At 43.1% G+C, this 19,008-nt stretch overlaps 2 protein-coding genes across 3 annotated transcripts in view; both read left to right on the top strand.

Annotated features, from left to right (window-relative positions):
• Positions 1–19,008, top strand: part of LOC119455891 (chromobox protein homolog 1) — a 212,059-nt gene that overhangs the window by 82,252 nt on the left and 110,799 nt on the right. The window lies entirely within an intron of this gene.
• The window catches only part of LOC119455894 (uncharacterized), an 84,406-nt gene that overhangs the window by 52,093 nt on the left and 13,305 nt on the right, over positions 1–19,008 (top strand). Inside the window, exons 5-12 of one of the 2 annotated variants that reach the window (XM_037717417.2) lie at positions 1,286–1,405; positions 2,161–2,277; positions 7,138–7,249; positions 9,492–9,607; positions 10,539–10,682; positions 11,195–11,320; positions 16,556–16,850; positions 17,414–17,635. In XM_037717417.2, coding sequence (XP_037573345.1) covers positions 1,286–1,405; positions 2,161–2,277; positions 7,138–7,249; positions 9,492–9,607; positions 10,539–10,682; positions 11,195–11,320; positions 16,556–16,850; positions 17,414–17,635 — 1,252 coding nt within the window. The remainder of the gene's footprint in view (positions 1–1,285; positions 1,406–2,160; positions 2,278–7,137; positions 7,250–9,491; positions 9,608–10,538; positions 10,683–11,194; positions 11,321–16,555; positions 16,851–17,413; positions 17,636–19,008) is intronic. The other variant, XM_037717418.2, reaches the window with a different exon arrangement.

Below are 19,008 nucleotides of genomic sequence, written 5' to 3' on the forward strand. Positions count from 1 at the left end.
CCCATCATTCAAGTACAAGTTCTTATAGTGTGCTCGTCTTACATCTAAGGCAAAAAGTGTCATCGAGCACTCTTGGCCATAATCGGTATTTTCAAGCCACAACATTTGCAAAGTTTCCTGGTCCTTGCACATGGTGCATTTGTTTGTCTTCAGTTCATATTCTTGCATATACAAAGCTTTTTATCCTTTAACCACGGGTTAGGTTGGCGTACAGCTTTATATCCTTGTAATATTTCCTCCCAAGTTAGCAAGATCTTGTCCACTTAGTCATTTTTAAAGAAATTAAGGTTTTCAAGGATCCTGATATTGCATTATGATCGATCACGGCTGCTGTTTAACAAACACTGATGTGCTTGATTTTGCTAGTTTTGACTGCATATTTTTACCGTCCACTTTCTGCTTCCACTTTTGTCTCCACTCATTCTGAAACTGATATGGAATTGGTCCGCTTGGTGCCTAATCCTGTAGTGACAGGAACTTTCCATTAGTAATCAATTCAATATATATCAGACATTAAGAACCACTAAGCAATGACTATACCAAATGTAGAAAATGGCACTCTGTTGAAGCTCACAACGCTAGAAGAACATTACCTTGAAAAAAATCACAGCTTGAGTCAATATTGTGCCCCTGGAAACACCTGAGTGGCCACTTGACCAACATGGATCCAAGCATTTCCTCAAATATGTGCCTTTAGGACACATCCATGGGAAATATGACTAAATTTTATTTTGTGGCTGGGAAAGGGGGAGGAGAGGGAATACCCCTCCTTTACACCAGAGGGGACAATGTAGATAATAATATGACAGATAAGGTAAGTGGTGCTGTGTTAAAGTTCACAGTCCCGGAAATTTTTACTAATTTTAACAGCTTAGGACAATATTATGTTTCTTGCTGCATTTTCTCACACTAGTAGGTCAACGGTCAAACACCACATGTGCTGTATTGCAGTCACACGCTCAATTTCAGTGACCATTGAAACCGAAGGCCATTGAAATCCACATGCCTAATTGTCTCCTTTGTGCGAGCTTGTGTAAGGGAGCCAAGGGGCTCACAAATTTCAGTGGTCCTTTAAAGTGTGCATCTGACAGTAGTATTAAACACGCTGTGTCATTGTCTCCTCTGATGTAAAGGAGGGGCATTCCCTCTCCTCCCCCTTTCCATCAAGGATGAGCAACTTAGGATTACATAACGGCCCACTGTACCACTGAAAGAAAGCTGCTACGACAGCTGAATTTGTAGCAGTGGTTGATTACACGGATTTGTTTGGAATTTTTCTTTGCAGATTATGTGGGTTTCATAAAGAAGATTATGAAGCTGATGCAGATTAAATATGTCAGCATGCGCAAGGTGGAGATTGAAATGCGACAACTGGAGAACATTACTGAGCCTCCCCGACGCCCGAGTAAGATCCATCTTACCACATGTTTTTCCTCACTGTAATCATTGAATAGGGTTCCAGGGGTGTGAAAGCTATCTTTGTTCATGTAGCCTCACTGGGGCATTCACATTTGTGCGATGTATATGCAATATCTGGACAGAGAAAAAAAATGTAGTCATGAGCTTAGGGCGAGTTTAATGTTAACCTTAGCAGCATTGTCTCAACACACTGGAATGTCTCTGAAGACAAAAATGTGGCAGTCTTTGCAACAGAGGCAGTGTGCTTCCTATGTGAGACTAAAACATTGTGTATTTGATCAAAAAGAACAGCACTTCTGAACATGACAAAAGTAGATGACACATATAAGCATTGACTAGCAAGCGTAATGTTTATTCATTGTGAAAAGCTACATATAAGTACGTATATGTTGTTTTTCACTACAAACAAATGTTATGGTTGCTAGTGAGCGCTTGTTTGTGTTGCTTCTTTTGTCCTGATCAAAAGCACAGTTTCTTTGCTTAAGTATTTACCAACCAACCAACCCAAGTTAGCACTCTGTTAACACCATAGAGCTCACTCGGAGCTCACACAAATCTGGCTGCATTCAGCAGCAGATACCTACTTTTGAGCATCCAAAACTGGCCATGTCCTGTGGCCTAAGTCATGGAAGCATCCTCAAGAGTTAGGGCACATTCCCCGAGGATCCACGCAAGGTTTATGCAGCGAGAGCACACATTTGCCCCTTGTGCCAGCTGAGCCACTGGCAGCCTGACTTGCAGACCCTTGGCTTTCCCTGACTCTGGGGCAGGACTCTGAGCTTCCAGACAGCTTTGCCCCCCAGCTGGAGGGAATCGTCAAGTTCAACTCTGGCCACGTGCACCTCTTGCATCGAGAAGGTGGCGACTGTACTTATAATGCATGCATCTTGGAGATGCTGCCCGGCTGTCTTTAGCATGCCTGCATTTAGGAAGCTTAGCTCCATGAGCATGCCAACATTCGTACTGTTTAAACACATGGCTTGCATATTGAGTGTCATACTAAACCTCGTCTAGGGGAATGATAGTAATGTGTATATCTCACATATATTTGCAGCAACGCATGGGTACATTACTGGCAGTAACTTCTGTGACTGCTGTTGACAGCCATTGGTATTATTGGAAATATTATATGCAGTGATCTTAACAGGGCAGGAGTTTGCAGGGAGATGGTGACTTGGAATGACCAACAGTGTCCAAGCAAGGGAGACCCGAGACTGAAGTCAATGTTTTGACCACGTGACTTGTTGAAATGTTGCTTCCAGCCTTAGGATTTCCTTGTTAAAGCCACTGTTGATCACTACCGTATTTACTCGATTATAACGCGAGTTTTTTCCCAGATTTTTTCTACCTTTTTTTTTTATTATTTTATTCGGGCAAAACAGGTACAAGGTTTGCCCGCGAGGTAAGGCAAAAGGAGGGCTTAAATCTCCTGACTAGGCCTTACCTCGCTGGGGCAGCAGAGATAGCGGAATTTGCAAGTTACAAAAGCAGTTTGTAAAACAGACATTTCATAACTACATACAAAACAATCTTTGAAGCACACTGCGGAACACCATTTGCTAGTAAAATAACATACAAACGAGTTAATACATGACTAACATAAAAGTAACATTTAAAGAATTTAATTATTACATCACTAATGCAACAACCAAGCACCTTTTACACTGAAGAATTCACTGTTGCTTTAACATTTGTACAGCATATCTAGATCAGAAGAGAGAAACATGTTCACTATGAAGTGTTTAAATTGGCGAAGAGTTCTACAATCTCTAGCGACATCAACAATGTTAGGGTACGTATTACATAAACGCATGGTTTCATATTCGATAGTTTGCATGCCATAGTTTGTCCTGGGTTTCTTCGCTACTATTGAGGTGTGGCGTAAGCTGTACCCTGTGTTTCTACTGAGGTACCGGTTTGAAAATGTCTCAAAATTGCTGGAGATATCTTTAAACACTGAAGTCGATCCTCACGTTACAATCGAATACTGAAATTCAAGTTATCTAAAAAGCGCAATGATACACCCAATTCTAATCAACCAGTAAAATGTGCGAGTGAAAGCGCGCGAGGGACGCGTGCTTTCACAGAGAGCGAACGTACGGCGGAGAGCAAACGTGGTGTCTTCCATCGTGCGAAAACCCGTGGGGGATGGGAGGCAGGGAGCGGAGGTGATGTTTAGCTGCGGCACCAAATGCGTATCTTGCGACCGGGCGCAAGGGGAACTGGCGACTCAATCTCCCACGTGAAAGGAAGAAAGCCAGAAGGCAGCGCAGGAGGGAGGGGGCGCGGCTTCTACTCTGCCACCAACCGCATACTTGTACTTTGCGCGGCTGTGGGCTGTCGCGCGTACCGTAGCTTGAAAGTGATCTCCACACAGCTTTTACCTTTGTATGCGCTGTGCTTTCGCTGCTTAGTTTCCATTGAAATGATAGACCGCACGAACCTTCGGTCGCTGGTGCTGCCGCGCTTGCTCACGCCAGCGTTTTGACAGTGGTTGTCTGCGGTCATCGAGTGTGGTCTACTCATATTTGCTTGTGCGCGCTGATACTATGCTTGTTAATTCAGTTAATAAGCGAATGTGTCCAAGTTTATGCAGCCGATAAAACTACTATCCTTACTCCGTATAGCTCTCTACTAACTTGCCATCGCAATTAATGCTTCGCCTTTCGAGCGAAACAGCGACTTTTCATGCATCCGGTGGTCTCGCGTTACTTCAGCGATTTTCTTCTTCTCTCTCTTTTATTTTTTTTTTGCTCGGCGCAACAAGAAGTCACCCCTCGCGTTACTTTTGCGGTTTTGTTTTTCTTGATGGACGCAATGAAAAGTCACCCCTCGCGTTACAATCGCGGTCACTTTACAATCGAGTAAATACGGTATATACAGTAAGCATCGCAGCTCAGAGCACATTTCATCTCCTCTTGAAGGAAATGTTGCATGTCACTGGTGCTGTGCCTCTGAAGCAATCATGACATGGTAACTTCAATAAGGACATGCTGAATAGTAGTACACGAAGCACGCAATAGCATTGGTAATAGGGCATATTCTTTTCTGAGTTTAGACAGGAAACCTCCTGCACCACAGTATCCATCATGCATAACCTCATTGATAACACTAGTGGCTGTCAATAGAAGGCACTAAAAGTACTGTTGGCCCTGCATTCACACGCTGCTGTTATCAGATATGAAAAAAAAAAAAAAAAAACGGAACAGTTTCGAATGCCCTTGCTGAGCATACGGATGCAACAGGCCACAAGATTGACTTTGAAAACTCAAGAATTATCGGCCAAGAAAGAAACTTGAAATCGCAGCTCTATCTGGAGTCGTTGGAGATACAGAAAACTTATCACATGCTCAATCGAAGTGAGGGAACCCTCCCCCCGTCATCCACGCACTGCTTACATCACATGCTGAAGAATACATAAGCTTCACGAACTTTCCTTCACCTCATTGTGAACAAGGCTTCCATAGCGAAGCGGAAACGTCTTTTAGTCATTTTTAGCATTTCTTTCGGTCGGTGTCTGTAGTTTTATTGCTTCATGTTTCATCCTGACCAGACGGGCTTCTGTAAAACCCTCGAATTCAAAATACAATAGTCTAATCATAGTCTGGCTTCTCAGTGAAGAAGTATTTTCTGCTGCAGAAGGCATCATGGCTGGGCAAATGGAAAATTGTTTTGCACAATAAGTTGGGTTACTAACTATAGGATGCATGGATGCACATGGTGTAGGGCATCTTTATGTTTATTATTACCGTTTGTGCAGAGTTAATTCATATTGCACTAATAAAGCTCCCCATACGTGAATCCATAATGCTATGTGTTGTGTTTATATAGGGTCCTTCATTTTCAGGCTTTATGTTTTCTAAAATTGGGGGGTAAAGATCGGGTGTTATTTACGATGAGGCACACTGGGGAGAAATCGGGGTTTTTGTTGTCTGGCATCCCAAAGTTTGGGATATTTCTGTTCATCTTCACCAACGATTAGTACAGGTTAAAGTCTCCTTAAACCGCATAATTGGAAATTTGATTTAGTCTAATGCTCGCATTCTAGGCAGGTAGGAGCACCTTCATTTCTGTGCGTTAGCATATGGCAGAACATTGTTTGAACAATATAAACATGCTTTGCTTACCCCTCAACTACTGGCGATGCTTGAAGCCAGTGTTATTTGAATGTTATTTGAAAAAGTATACTGCTCGCACATCGATAGTTATCAAAATATTTCTTTGAATGAACTTCTTTGAACGAACTTCCCTCATTCCTTGAATCCTAAAACAGGCTCATCTACTCTTGATATGAAGAATGTGCTTTGTTTCTGCCCATGAAGCAATAGCCTCCCCTGGTAGTCTTTGACAAATTGCTTACAAACTGCATGACAGTAGTCTGTGTGCAGATTAACAGAATCTAACATGCTTAAGGCAGTGCTTGAAATTGTCTGTCTAGATCTGAATTTGGTACTGAAGTCTTTCTCTTTATACATGGTTGCATACTGATACTTGCTACAGATGTTTGTCTTAATAAATGCTGCTTGATGATTAGCAATTGTACTGCCATTAAACAGGAGTGTGCTTGGTTAAAGTAATGCCCAACTCACAGGAATGTTGATGTTATGTTTACCTGCTTTTTCTAACCTCGCATCAACCTAACAGCACTGGCTATATACACTTCATTTTTATAAATTGCAGTGCCTAAAAATAAAGTTTTCACATTGCTCGGTTAGTGAAGCTTTTATGTCTTGAGCACCAAAGTGTGCTGCTGGCCATACTTTCATAAATTGTACAGGTTTTAGACTCAATTATATTTTCTTACATGTTAAACAGTGTTCTATCAGAGTCAAAAACTATGACGTACTTCAAGTGCTTGCATATCACATGCATTGTGTTGGCACTGTTTCGCAGTTGTTAATTACTTTGTATGCTGTAAAGGCAGTTACTATTTTTATCTGTAGTTATTAGCAACTGCAGCAGTCACATTTTAGTGAGGCCAGAATGTGAATATGCTTGTGTACTGAGATCTTAATGCGCATATGCGAGAAAGCATCAGGTTTAATTCATAGCCATGAACCATGGCATTTCTCGTACCTCAGCTGTAGCTTTGGGATCTAAAACTGAATCAGTAAATTAATTTTGAAGCGCCATCTGTTTTCACAGAAGTCTTTCTGGACTGTTGTGCAGAGGTATAAAGCATGTGCTGCACTCTGCAATGCTTTTTTGGTGGACTCATGCGTAATGTGACATGCACTGTATATATCCTTTTTGTATAACCTGCATTTTTGTTTGACTGCACTGTACAGAAGAATTATTGTACTGCCCAACTGCCACGCTCTCGAAGGAGAGCAGCAGTATTGAAAATAAATAAATAAATAAATAAATTAGAACAGTCAAGAGGGCATTACACAGATCAGGTAGCTGTCATTGGGAAGGTCTATAGAGTCTGTTTAAAAATGTTCCGGCCCCTGAAAACCTGACAGGGCTATCTGTAAAGCCTTTCTATAGCATTGCATTAATTAGCACTGGTATGTTCTGATAATGAGGGAATTATACAGGTCATAGAGGCATCTATACTTTGATATATGGTCACCAGCAGGGGTGACCATATAGCAATGCCAAAGGTTTTAATACTTTGCCGCAATACGGAAACAGTGTCTGCAATGTTCCACATTAGGCTCCACAACCAAACAACCTTCAGCTCAGTTGTGAAGCTGGATGGTATTTCACTTTCAGTGTCTCTGGATGACAGCACACTCGAGGCCAAGATGGAGCTCACTCAAGAGAAGGTCCTGGAGATAATTGAGTCAGCTTATCCCAACCCTGTGTCCCTTACTGAACTCTCCAAGTAAGTGCCGCTATCTTGTGTGCAACCTCACTCGTCAACAAAAAAATCACCGCATATCCACGGGGTGAATGATGATGAGTGGGCGAAGCTCCGGAGGGAATCATCGGTAAACCGTGAATCCTCCGTGTAATTCGCCCAGTCTCGCCGCACTAAATGGAACGATTGACTTCCACCAATGACACGCGCCGTATGTGACGTCATTCCTATTTTATAACAGCGCCCTTCATTATAATTGCACCATCTCCCGCTTAAGGGGACGCTAGCACAAACGCGTTAGAAACGTGCAGTACTCTCTAGTAAGGGGGAGAGGCCACAGCGTCTTACGCAGCCGTTTACACATGCCGAAACGTGCACCGCGTTTGCCGACGCTATCACATGACTGCTGAGAGAGTATAACCCCCGTATTCATAAACGCTCCTCGACTTGAACTTGACTTGCCACCGCCTTCAACGCATTTCGAACGCGCTGCCCAAGGCGGTGGCAAGTCAAGTTCAAGTCGAGGAGCGTTTATGAATACGGGGGTAAGGCGGAGAGGCCACAGCGTCTTACACCAGCTTCTTACACGCGCCGTAACGCGCTAGCACAAACGCGTTAGAAACGCGCAGTCTTTCGTTAATGTTGGGTATTTATTGTCATCGTGGTGCGTGTCTCCATGTGTGCTTCGTGGCGTAGTGGTTAGCGCCGCGCGTTCGGAAGCGAGGGGTCCCTGGTTCGATTCCGCGCTACGGACACAACTTGCGGAATTTTTTTTTTTCATAAAAGTAGACGTGGCTACCTACTACTACTACATACTACAGAGGAGGGACAGACCCACACCCTAAGGAGCTTCGCCCCTAAAACTGCTGTGATTTTCCTGAAACTTATGTGCACGCCATTCACTCAGCAATTTGCATTCACAGGATGTAAATACCTGTGGCATATTAAAACCTCTTCTTTCATTCTAAGCTTGTGCTTGATGTTATGTTAGAAAGCTGTCAAAATTGTAGCAGCTTTCTAAGATTTATCAGTGCCTTTCTTTCTTTTTTCTTTCTTTTTCTTTTTTTCTTTTCTTTTGCTAATGGTTAACAAATGCCGATTTATTGGCACTGGCACCCCGCTTCTCATATAACTTTTTTTTTATTCATTAGCATATTGATTTTAACAATATGATAGGCTGGGCATACTGTAAAAATTCAAAGCTATTTCTGAGCGCCTACATTATTTTTTGCGAGGGTTTATGTTCATAAATGCAAATCCAGAAATCTCTGTCAATGGAATGTTGCATTATGATAATGTAAGCAGGTAGCATAGTGTCAGTAAAGTAAACAGTTGGGCTAGGTTGTATTCACTCATCTTGAAAAAGGGGGAAGTGTGCAAAAGCACAACTCAAATAAGAGAGTAGACAACACAAACGCTGCAGTTGCAGCATTTGTGTCATCCACTCTCTTTTTTGCACATTTTTTTCGTGCACTGCCCCCCTTTTTTAAGATGAGCATGAGTGTCATTCAAAGAGAGCTGTTTCAAACAGCCTCCGCTGCATTGGTTTTCAAGAAACTGCTGAAAATTACCATCCAGCATATTTTTCAGTGCAAATGATGGCATAGTTTGAAAAGCATCTCAGTGTATGGTTTGTTATGCTATCATTAGACTTCAGTAATTGCTATGTTGACTGCAGAAATCAATGAAACGGCTTCACTATTAGATTTGACCGGTGGTCTAAGCTCATCGAAGATAGTGTCTGTTCCAACAAAGTGCTCTTACCTTATCTCCCTGTGAGCATGAATAGATTGTGGTCAATGCACGCTTGTCTAGGTTCTAGACTGGCAAATATTACAGCAATGGGGTTTTCTGTCCAGTTCAATGTGTTTCTAATGGAGAGTGCTGAAATGTATATGTGATGTGTGCAGTGATTTAATTACATTGAAAGTGCAAGTCAAAATTAGTGAACAAATTGAAAAAAGTTATGCAGAGTCTTATGGGCAAATATCGTAGAACGGTTAAGCAGTTCATTAAACTGAGGTTCTTGTTAAATTGGAATTTGACCATATTGACAATTAACTGGGCTAATTAGCTGTTTCACAGTTTGCACAATTTTGTTATATTTCTGTATCTGATGCATGATGGCAGCATTTTGCACCACATACGAGAGAAGGTGCATGAAAGGCGCACTGCTACTTCAAGGATTTAGTGGCCTTATTGCTAAGAAACAACTCCTTGAAGTCAACACCACTGGTCTACTCTCTTGTGCTTTGCTATTACTTAGGAACACCAACCACGCCCCTGAAGAGGTTCACCTGCATCTGCGTGAGCTGCTGTCGAAGAACCTCATCAAAGAGATGGAGTCTGGGAGCTTCACCCGTGTGGTCCAGAATGACACTGGCAAGTTGCTTTTGCTGTAGAGAGGGCTTATTTATGAATAACCAATTTTGCAGAGCTGCCATACCGGAATTGGATTGACTCCGTAATCATTCCATTATTTTGGAAGCCTTGAGTGATATGGTGGCCAATCGTGCATAAATCAAATCATAATGGAGCTGTGCTTACATTGTAGCTGGAATTGAATGGGAATGGAATGACTTTGTTTCCATGAATATGGCTTTACCTTACCTTGGAAGCACCACATTCATGCATGGATACGCAGGTATGTTCAGGCATTCCTGCCACACAGTCTACAACAGCAAAGCTCCACATTGCCAGAGCTGTTATTATGTGGCACCTTTCTGGAAATTAAAGAAAAAGCAGTAACGTGCAGCCATTCTCAGAATGGAAATTTGCGTGAACATTCAGTTTCCATCCAGATCAGTTTCCCTTCAGATCCCATTCTCGTCGCCACTGTTGTAGCGGGTGACAGAGTGACAGAGCCGGTCCGAGGGCACATGCAGAACTGCTTTATTTCGCAGACAGTGAACTATAACAAGGCTGCTTGCCTGATGACGTAACACAAGATAGCCAATCAGGTTCGACACGTGTCGGCACTGCGCTTCATATCACATGGCATTGAAAGGACTGAAATTATGCCACTACCTCATTCCATGAAATGGAATGAGAATATAATTGACAGCCTCACTCTGCAACATAACGCATATATTCAAGTGGAAATGTGCTCAATAGCACAGAATTCAAATTGCTCAGTAATGTAGAGCAAAATGACAGTATGTGCTGCATGTCACCAAAATGTAATTGGTGTTGAAAGTTTCATTTGCGCCCTTTACCCTCAGCACACTCTGCTTTGGTTGACTGGAGTGCAGTGAAAAATAACTACCATACCATAAGTGAGTGTGCACACTGATTTGCTTTTACCATTATACAGAGGTGAAGATGGTTCGCCAGATGCCCACAGTGCATGGCTCGCAGCAGCCAACCATTGCCATCATCACAGCCCAGTATTGCGAGAAGCTAGCCGTTGACGTCATGATTGAGAACAAGAACACTTTCGTGCGCTACAAGACTGAAGGTATGTGCGACCTGATGTCTTCATGCATGGTACTGTCATGAACTTAATCTGTTTATTCAGTTTACTTATTAAAGAAACTGCCTTTCCATTATGAACTGAAAGCGACTACATACATGCATGCATGAACATTGAATCTAGACATTTTTGTTTGTTTAATTTTTTCGTCATGAAAAAGAAAAGGGGCGGCATTCTTAAAATATCACTCTCAGCATGCAGCAATTTGGCAGAAGTAATAGAAGAGTGACAGGACAAAAAGGTGTGAGCAGCTGCGTTTCTCATTGACATTAGTTAGCAACTTGTCATTTTCAAGTGCGTTGACTCTGTTGCTTACTTCAGAATAGCCTTTCTGTAAGCTGCTAGAGGTTGCACTGCTTAAAAGTATTAGCAAGAGTGATGCTTGCTTGAAGAAGTGGAAGTGAAGATGCACATTTGCACTCATGTAGGGGGGTAGCAGATGGTGCGCATGGTGGTGTGACTGCCTGCCCCCATATCTGTTCCCTCCTCTCATGCAGGCGAGTCCAATGTGTACACCCTGGGCAACATTGGTGCCCACAGAGTGGTCTCAACGAAACTTCCTGCAGTGGGCCATTCTCGAGCGGCCATCATAGCTGCTGGCAACACGACCACACGTCTGCTGGGTATGGCCACCATTCCCTTCGCTCCTCTTAAGTCATAACTAGAGACCGGTTGCTTTTATTGTGCTTATAAATGCCTATTTCAATGTTGGTGACTATATTGGACTCTCAGATCATAAAAATGCATATTTTTGTGTGTTGTCTTAGCCTTATTTTGTTTATAATATAATCACCCACTGGGGAAATTGGTTGAAGGCAGCCAATTATTACCACGCTTTCCTGGTGTAAAGGCTGTCATTAACAGCTTTGCAGCTTACGAGGGAATCGCTGTGAGAAAGGCTCAAACTGCACTGCGCGATTGTACAACAGACTGCGGCTCAGCATATTTGAGCGCTTTTTTTAATATATTTAGCCAACGTCATCGAGAAACTTGAGTGCTGGAGTGCAACTCTGACCCAGAATGTGGGGCTCAAGTTGGACATTCAAGAAAGGTTTGCCACCATGCCAGGACCTGTTGCTGATAGAGTTAGCTCAAAACTTCAATCTGCTTAGGACAAAAATCCAGAGTTTTTGGTACTAAAAGAATTGTCAAATGTTCTGACAGGCAAACATTCTATAATTCCATAGGGTGTTGGATCATCAAACACTCCGAAATACGAATAAGTTCCCCTAACTTCGTGTATGTTGAGTGTTACTATTCTGCATGCTGTCAGTGAAAAAAGGTGCAATATGAAACCCCAAAATCTTGAGAAGGTGTTTGTTTTTTGTTAGTGCTTCTCCAACTTTTCTTGTGGTGTATAGTTGTACTAAATTTCAGATAAATCTTGTAACCTATGCGACTTGCCTCATTTTGTTTTATCGAAAAACAAAAGTGAATTTGACAAAACATAGTTGGCTTTGTTCCTTAGAAAATCATAATTTATCCTCAGATGCACAGCGAAAGTTATTATTATTTGAGCCTATATATGAGCCTAAAGGACAGTACTACTTGGAGCCTATATTCCTTAAACGACAACTTAAATTTATTGCCTGTTATAGGCCCATAAAACAGCATTTTTAGTGCCTAGACATCCGGTTCCTGTTCATAATTGAGCAGTCACTCCGGGCTCTTGTTGACGTACCCTCTTGTTACCTACTCTCTTTAATGAGACCCTGCAAGGGATCTTTCAGAGGTTTGGAAGTGCCTTGGGTATTAAAAAGGCAATACTTCATAAATATCTTTACTTGAGAGTTCTTGTGGAGTATTTTCTATTACAAAAATTACAAATAGCCAAAATTTACACTTTTCCAAATTCACTAGCTTCACTTTCTTGTATTTCTTGGCACACTGCATGTTGTACTCTCTATTAGTAGGGGAACGCACTGTAAGAGAATGCGGCATACTTTTTTGTGTATCTTCAAGTGAAGTTTTCTTGGACGCTTCTCCCCACTTTTTGGGTGCTGACTACTACGATCTCTCCGATTATGCAACTTGGACCACTGGTTATGCGCCGCTAGTTGTGTGCTACTGTTTATATGTCGGGGGCTGGCTTGCTGGGTGTTTCCTACTGTCTTGCGTGATTGTCCAGGTATAGGGCAGACCAGTATCGAATATAGTGCAAAGTGAGGCGGCCGGGGGGCGGCAGATGACATACACAAGCACCGGCATAATCTCCAACACACACTTTCGCTGTCACGTCGTCACTATCACTCCTTCATTGTCCGGGTATAGTGTATACAAGATACCATATATAGCCTGTTGTCACTTCGTCATCATTCCATTGTCGTCATTTCTTTGTCATTTTTCATTCATCACTTTGTCATCACGCATTATCATTCTGTCGTCGTACAGTCGTCACTCCCTTGTAATCATGTAGTCGTCAGCATGCCATCAACGTCATACTGCTGTCATCATTTCGTCATGATCATGCTATGCTCCTCAAGCCTCGTGGTTACATTCTCATTGTTCTGCCTCTCTCACTTTGTCCTCATCACTTTGTCCTCATCACTCTGTCCTGGTCACTCTCGATGTGGTTCCACCGTTTCGCTGTCATCACTAAGTTGTTGTCATTGTGTCTTTATCATGCTGTGATCCTCAGGCCTTTGTGGGTACATCGTCATTGTTATGCTGTTGTCACTCTGTCATTGTCACTCCGTTATGGTCCCATCCTCATCGATCCACCGTTGTCAGTCTGTCATCGTCACTCAGTTGTCGTCATTCTATCATTGTCATTCAAATGTCGTCATTCCTTCTTCACATGCAGTCGTGATGCCTTTGTAATGATGCAGTCATTGTCATGCCGTCATCGTCATGCAGCTGTGGTCATTCCATGGTCATCGTTCCATCTTCATTGTTCCATTATCGTCATTCTGTCATTGTCGCTCACTTTGTTGTCACTCAGTTGTCGTAAATTCATTATTGTCATTCAAATATGGTCATTCCATTGTCTTGTCACTCCGTCGTCATCTTTCCTTCTTCACATGCAGTCGTCAGCACGCAATCATCATCACGCAGCTGTCGTCACCCTGTCGTCGTAATGCCGCGGTTGTCAAGCCGTCCTTGTTCAGTCATGATAATTTCGTCATTATTATAGCGCTTCCATTCCATGGCCATCAATACACACTACCCATTTCTGGAGGCAAGTAGCAAAGAAGTGAGCAACAGAGAGGTACACAAAGTGTAGGCAACCTAAGATAACCACCATAGTGGGTGTTTGCGTTTAATGTGCATTACTGTCGCCCTTAAATAGAGGCTGTGCCTGCATCTAAACATTAGCATCATTATACATTGCACTTGCCTGACCGTGTTACCCATTTATTTACTTTATTTATGACATACCCACACAATGAGAAAAGTTTGCAGGTATACAGACTATCCAGAATATGCGCTTGCAGGTATGCAGCTAATATCCTAAGGGTACGTTGCCGTGTCAGCATCAAAGACATTCTTCTCAGTATGTTCACAGTATCTTCTCAGCGCCATATACCTGTGTGCAGAGTGTACAGATAAGTGAAACAAAGATGCAAGAAGAGACTTCCAAGAAAGAGAAGAACAGAGATAGTCATGGCATTTAGCATAATTAAGGATTATTCTAAAGGAATTTTTTAAAACTAAGAATTGTTAAAAAGAAACACACCTCAAAGAATGGCTTCCTGCTTCTAGTGGTTAAAATGGGCTTATTGCCATGCAAGTTTTAAAATTGTCACACAAAAGCCATTATGCAGCTATAATAGGAATGCAAGGAAGATGTATGCATTACACAGTGGTTATGGCAAATCAGTTCTGCAGAATCCCACAAGGTGGAGGAAATGTCAGGTGGATGACAATGTTCCCTTTCGTAACACAGTAGTATATCAGTATCAAGAGTATGCACTTTGCAGGTTTAATGGATTCAGTTGTGATGCCGGTTGAGAGACAACCATGTGTCCGTATCCAGCTGAAAAGCTTGCATTGTTATGTCAATGCAGCCAGCGCATCGCAATGGGTTGCCGTAGAAGCTATGTCACCACCCTGGTAATGGCACCACCACACAGAGTGATAACTCCCTCTGGGAAACAAGAGTTTAAAGCACTTTTCATTGCCACTGCTTGTGAATGGTGCCCCAACCAGACCAAGCTTCCGCAGGAAGCTACTCATGCCATGTGTAGACATATCTGACAGGACCCCAAAATGTGTTGCTGGGAAGCAGTGGCCATGGAGTGCTGGCTCGAAGAAGACCCCATAGTACAGGAGCTAGGCATCACTGTCACTTATTAAAGTGACGATCTTGTTGCCTCTTCCTTCGACCTTTCCACTGCTGTTGATGCTGTTGCTGTCTGGCACACCGCATTGAGGAGGTGTTTAGATCGTGTACATACTTGGCAGGAGAGCGGCATAGAGGAAAGGTGACGCAAGAAACATATTTTGACCTTTTCATCGCTACGCCAAAATGCCCTCTGAAGTTCCCTGGGTGTCACCACAGTACCCTCTTGACTGCTGTAATTGTCTGTGACCCCCGCAAAAGTATTGCAGAAGCTTCAGCGCTTACCTTTGTACTAATGTGCAACAGTCCAGAGGGAAGGCAGATAGAATGATAGAGAAGACGTAGGTAGAGGAGGCAGAGAATGGGTAGAACCGACAGAGTCAGGGAAAAGAGTGATGACAGCCTTGCCACTCTTCGCTCGCAGCTCGCATACATTGGGTGGGGGAGGGTGGGAGAGTGAAAAGGTGAAATGAGAAGGCAAGAAAACACTACTACTATACACGACAGTGGTTGCGGACAAATTAGGTAAATTTAAGTTCAAGGTACAGTACGATATGGTTCTACTATTTCTGAAAAATAAACACCATCTAAACTTGTCAAGCGGACAACTGAAGCAGGCTGTGCAGACACAAAGCCGCGTTAAAGTATCTAGATGACACTATGGAAGTGGCCGCATGTTGAAGCTAAATCAACACTTCTGTGCCCACTGTGGTAGCTTTGCCTCTATGGCGTTACTGTAGGTAATAAAATCACCTCCAGCGCTTGTTCAATGTGTACCATAGTGCTACGGTTGACCTGCCGAGGGGGGGCCGAGCCCCTCCTTAAAAAATGTAAGGGCAAATGTAATTATGGCAGTGCTTAAAGTCAGAGGGGCCCCCTCAGGCCCCTCTGACTTTAAGCACTGCCATAATTTAAATAAAGTTTAACACTTGTGCCACGATGTGATGTGCCATGTGAGACAATGACAATACTAACCTTCTTGGAGGTTATGAGCAATGGCGCACAATGATACTTCAAGCAAAGATGTCTCACTGTCTGTTCTGTGTACTACGCAGACAAACAGCAATGGTGCACGTTAGGTAACATTTAACATCAACTCACCACTGTCGTGTTGTACTAAACACTGCAGAAATTAAACATTCGCCATTGACATCACCGCTAATTATCGTCAATCAAAGCAAACAGCACAGAAAGCTTTGCTTACATTGATTCCCACAGCGCGTGGGATCCGCATAATTTTTTTGCTCATTAAAGGTGATGTGTGTACAGACGTGCTTGCTGATAGAGAACACTGGTAAATGAGCTGTAGACATCACACACACGTCGTCATCGCCCTGTGTTCCTTCTACCTTACTTGACCATTGGCCTTTCAGCTGACCACACAAATATTTTCGTGACCACACCAAAGCCCAGCCAGGTATCCATCTTGCCGCACACTTATCAGCCTTTTGTTTGTGCCTTCATGTGCATAACTATTATATGCCTTTGCTTTCATTACTTCATGCATATCAATTAAGTCATTTTATGTTGGACAATCCAGCCTACAGGCAGCGTATGTGTTGCACTTGTGTTGCAGGTACTTTCCAGAAGGTCGACTACGTCTTCCTAGTTGGCGTCGGAGGCGGAGTGCCTCACTACACCGATCACACCCAGCACGTCCGCCTGGGTGATGTGGTGGTGTCAGCACCCAGGCCAGTGCCGTCTGCCACCAACGGCAACATCAATGGCAGCACCAATGCCACGACCGGCCAGCATGTGTACCTGTTTGCTGAACAACAGCATCGTTCCCCTGACCACCTGCCGGGCAGCCGTGAGCCCTCCCCATCAGAGCTTGCCTACAGCGTCAAGACATGGTGCCCACCTGAGCTCAGGTACAGCCTATGTCTGCATTGACTTTTCACGATTTTCTTTTTCTTTTACCATAACAGCAGTTGTGAGCTTGCAAGTAGAATCTGTGTGTCCTGTCTGTTTATCAGTGACAAATAAGCTGCAACATCTATGCTGCATAAGCTTCATGGCAACCGCTGCTCATAGTTGAAAAGAAGTCCCAGAGCTGGGAAGAACAGTGCACGAAAGCTGAAGAAGGGGGAAGAGGCAGTGACACAGTGCACTGCAGCTGAAGGAAGGAAAGGAGCTGTGACATGAGTAACATACAGTGGGGTCCACTGTTAAATAGAGCACAAGAATGCACAGCATGTGTGGATCTTCCTGTCTGGCAAGTCTGGAAGCGGCCAGCTTGGTACTAGCAGACAACTCGTGGTTGGTGGCATTGGCATCTTCCTACACCCCTGTGCAGTACTTCTTTGATGTAGCTTCAGCAAGCACTTCAGCTGGAGTGCGAGTTAAGTGACAGTAGCGCTTTGACGTGTTTCATTTAACAGTGGACCACAGTGTACACTCGCTTATTCACAGCCCGCATTCCTCTGCTGTGCAGGCTGCAGGAGCTAGCTGAAAAGATGTGGCAGCAGGGTGCCACAGACCCCGAGCTGCGGCCCTGGGAGCGCTACATTGAAGATGGCCTACGGGCTCTGGCAGACCAAGAGTCAGATTTTGCACGCCCCCCGGAGTCCTCTGATCGACTCTACATGTCCATCGGAGCGAAGGACCTCATTGAAGTGGCTCACCCAGCTCCTCCGCCAGGAGCATCTGACCACAGGTGAGCACATGCATTTGCCTAAACATTTTGCATTTTACTGAATTTCAGGTATGGAATTAGCTAATTCCCCACATTGTTTTTCCAGTTTTCTTCATTAACTTTATTATATGCAGTTTTTGCACTGGTTTCTTCCTTTCTTTCTCTTAAAGGCTTTCACAAGAGGCTTTGAGAAAGCATACGTAATAATGTAGTAGAATGCGCATCTTTCATAAATTCCTTTTTAACATTGGAGTACATAGACTTTGAGCATTTTCTATGGCTATTATCAAAAGTAACCAAAATTTTGCTCCCATGGAAGTAGCATGAAAATTTGGGAGAAAGAAAAGAGGCGACAGGATAGAGCACTACAGTAGCTCTCTGTGTAGTTGCCTCCCACTTTTATTCTGAATTTTCATGCTTCTTCTGTGATGACTATATTAGATTGGGATAGCCGGTACTAAAGAAGTCTACCTCCCCAATTTGCTTCATTTAATTTTAAAAAAAGAAAAGGCTATAGTACTATCCGATAGATTTTGGTTAGGTTGACAGAGGCCTTGCAAGATTTGCAAAACAGCTGAGTAGTTGTGTCTTTACAGAAATCCTGGTGCACCAAGTAATGCATATCAGTGCAAGTCGAATAGAAAATCTATTGTCTTTTATTTCAACATGGTGTCTATGAACTTGGAAAACTTAGTAAGAGACAGCTATTGAAAAGGTTTTATGACATCTGGAAAATGAGGGAAATGTCAAGTGAACTTCATTAAAATGGGCTAATTTTGAGTGGATGCTCTCTCGTTGGTATTTTCTGTACTGCATTGCTTCAATGATAGAGTAATGTATTGGCAGGGGAGCAAGAGCCACTCTTGTGTCATGTGGAATTCTGGCCAATTCATACAGCACATTGTCGCTATCTTTATGCATTAGAAGTTTAGGACAGCAGAGCATTGTTCACACATTACTCACTGATACATCTCCCTGCACATATAATGTCTCTGATGGTCAGTCACCGAGACACTTGGTTTACGTAATGATTAAGTAGTATTTTCCAGCTGCTGCTTTCTATTCCTGTGGCCAGGGAAAATCGTATTATAGGTGTTCCAATGCTTTGTTTTGTGTTGTTTTGCGTTGTTTTATGCTGTTTTGTGTGTGCACATGCATACACTTCTTGCTGTTTGCCGTGTGGATTGTATGCATTGGCGTGTAAAAGGGGCAGGTAAGGGAGGCCGAAAGGGGACAATGACTCCCTGAGCCCACCGTAGAAGGTTGCTTCATAGCATCTGGTCTTCCATAGAATTTGCAGGTCACCATGACAGATGTAACACTATCAGGTGCAATGGAAAGCTAAAGGTATCAAACAGAAAGCACAAGTTCTCTGCTTCGTTTCTGAAGGAGCA

This window comes from Dermacentor silvarum, chromosome 6, assembly GCF_013339745.2.
Source record: "Dermacentor silvarum isolate Dsil-2018 chromosome 6, BIME_Dsil_1.4, whole genome shotgun sequence".
Taxonomy (NCBI): domain Eukaryota; kingdom Metazoa; phylum Arthropoda; class Arachnida; order Ixodida; family Ixodidae; genus Dermacentor; species Dermacentor silvarum.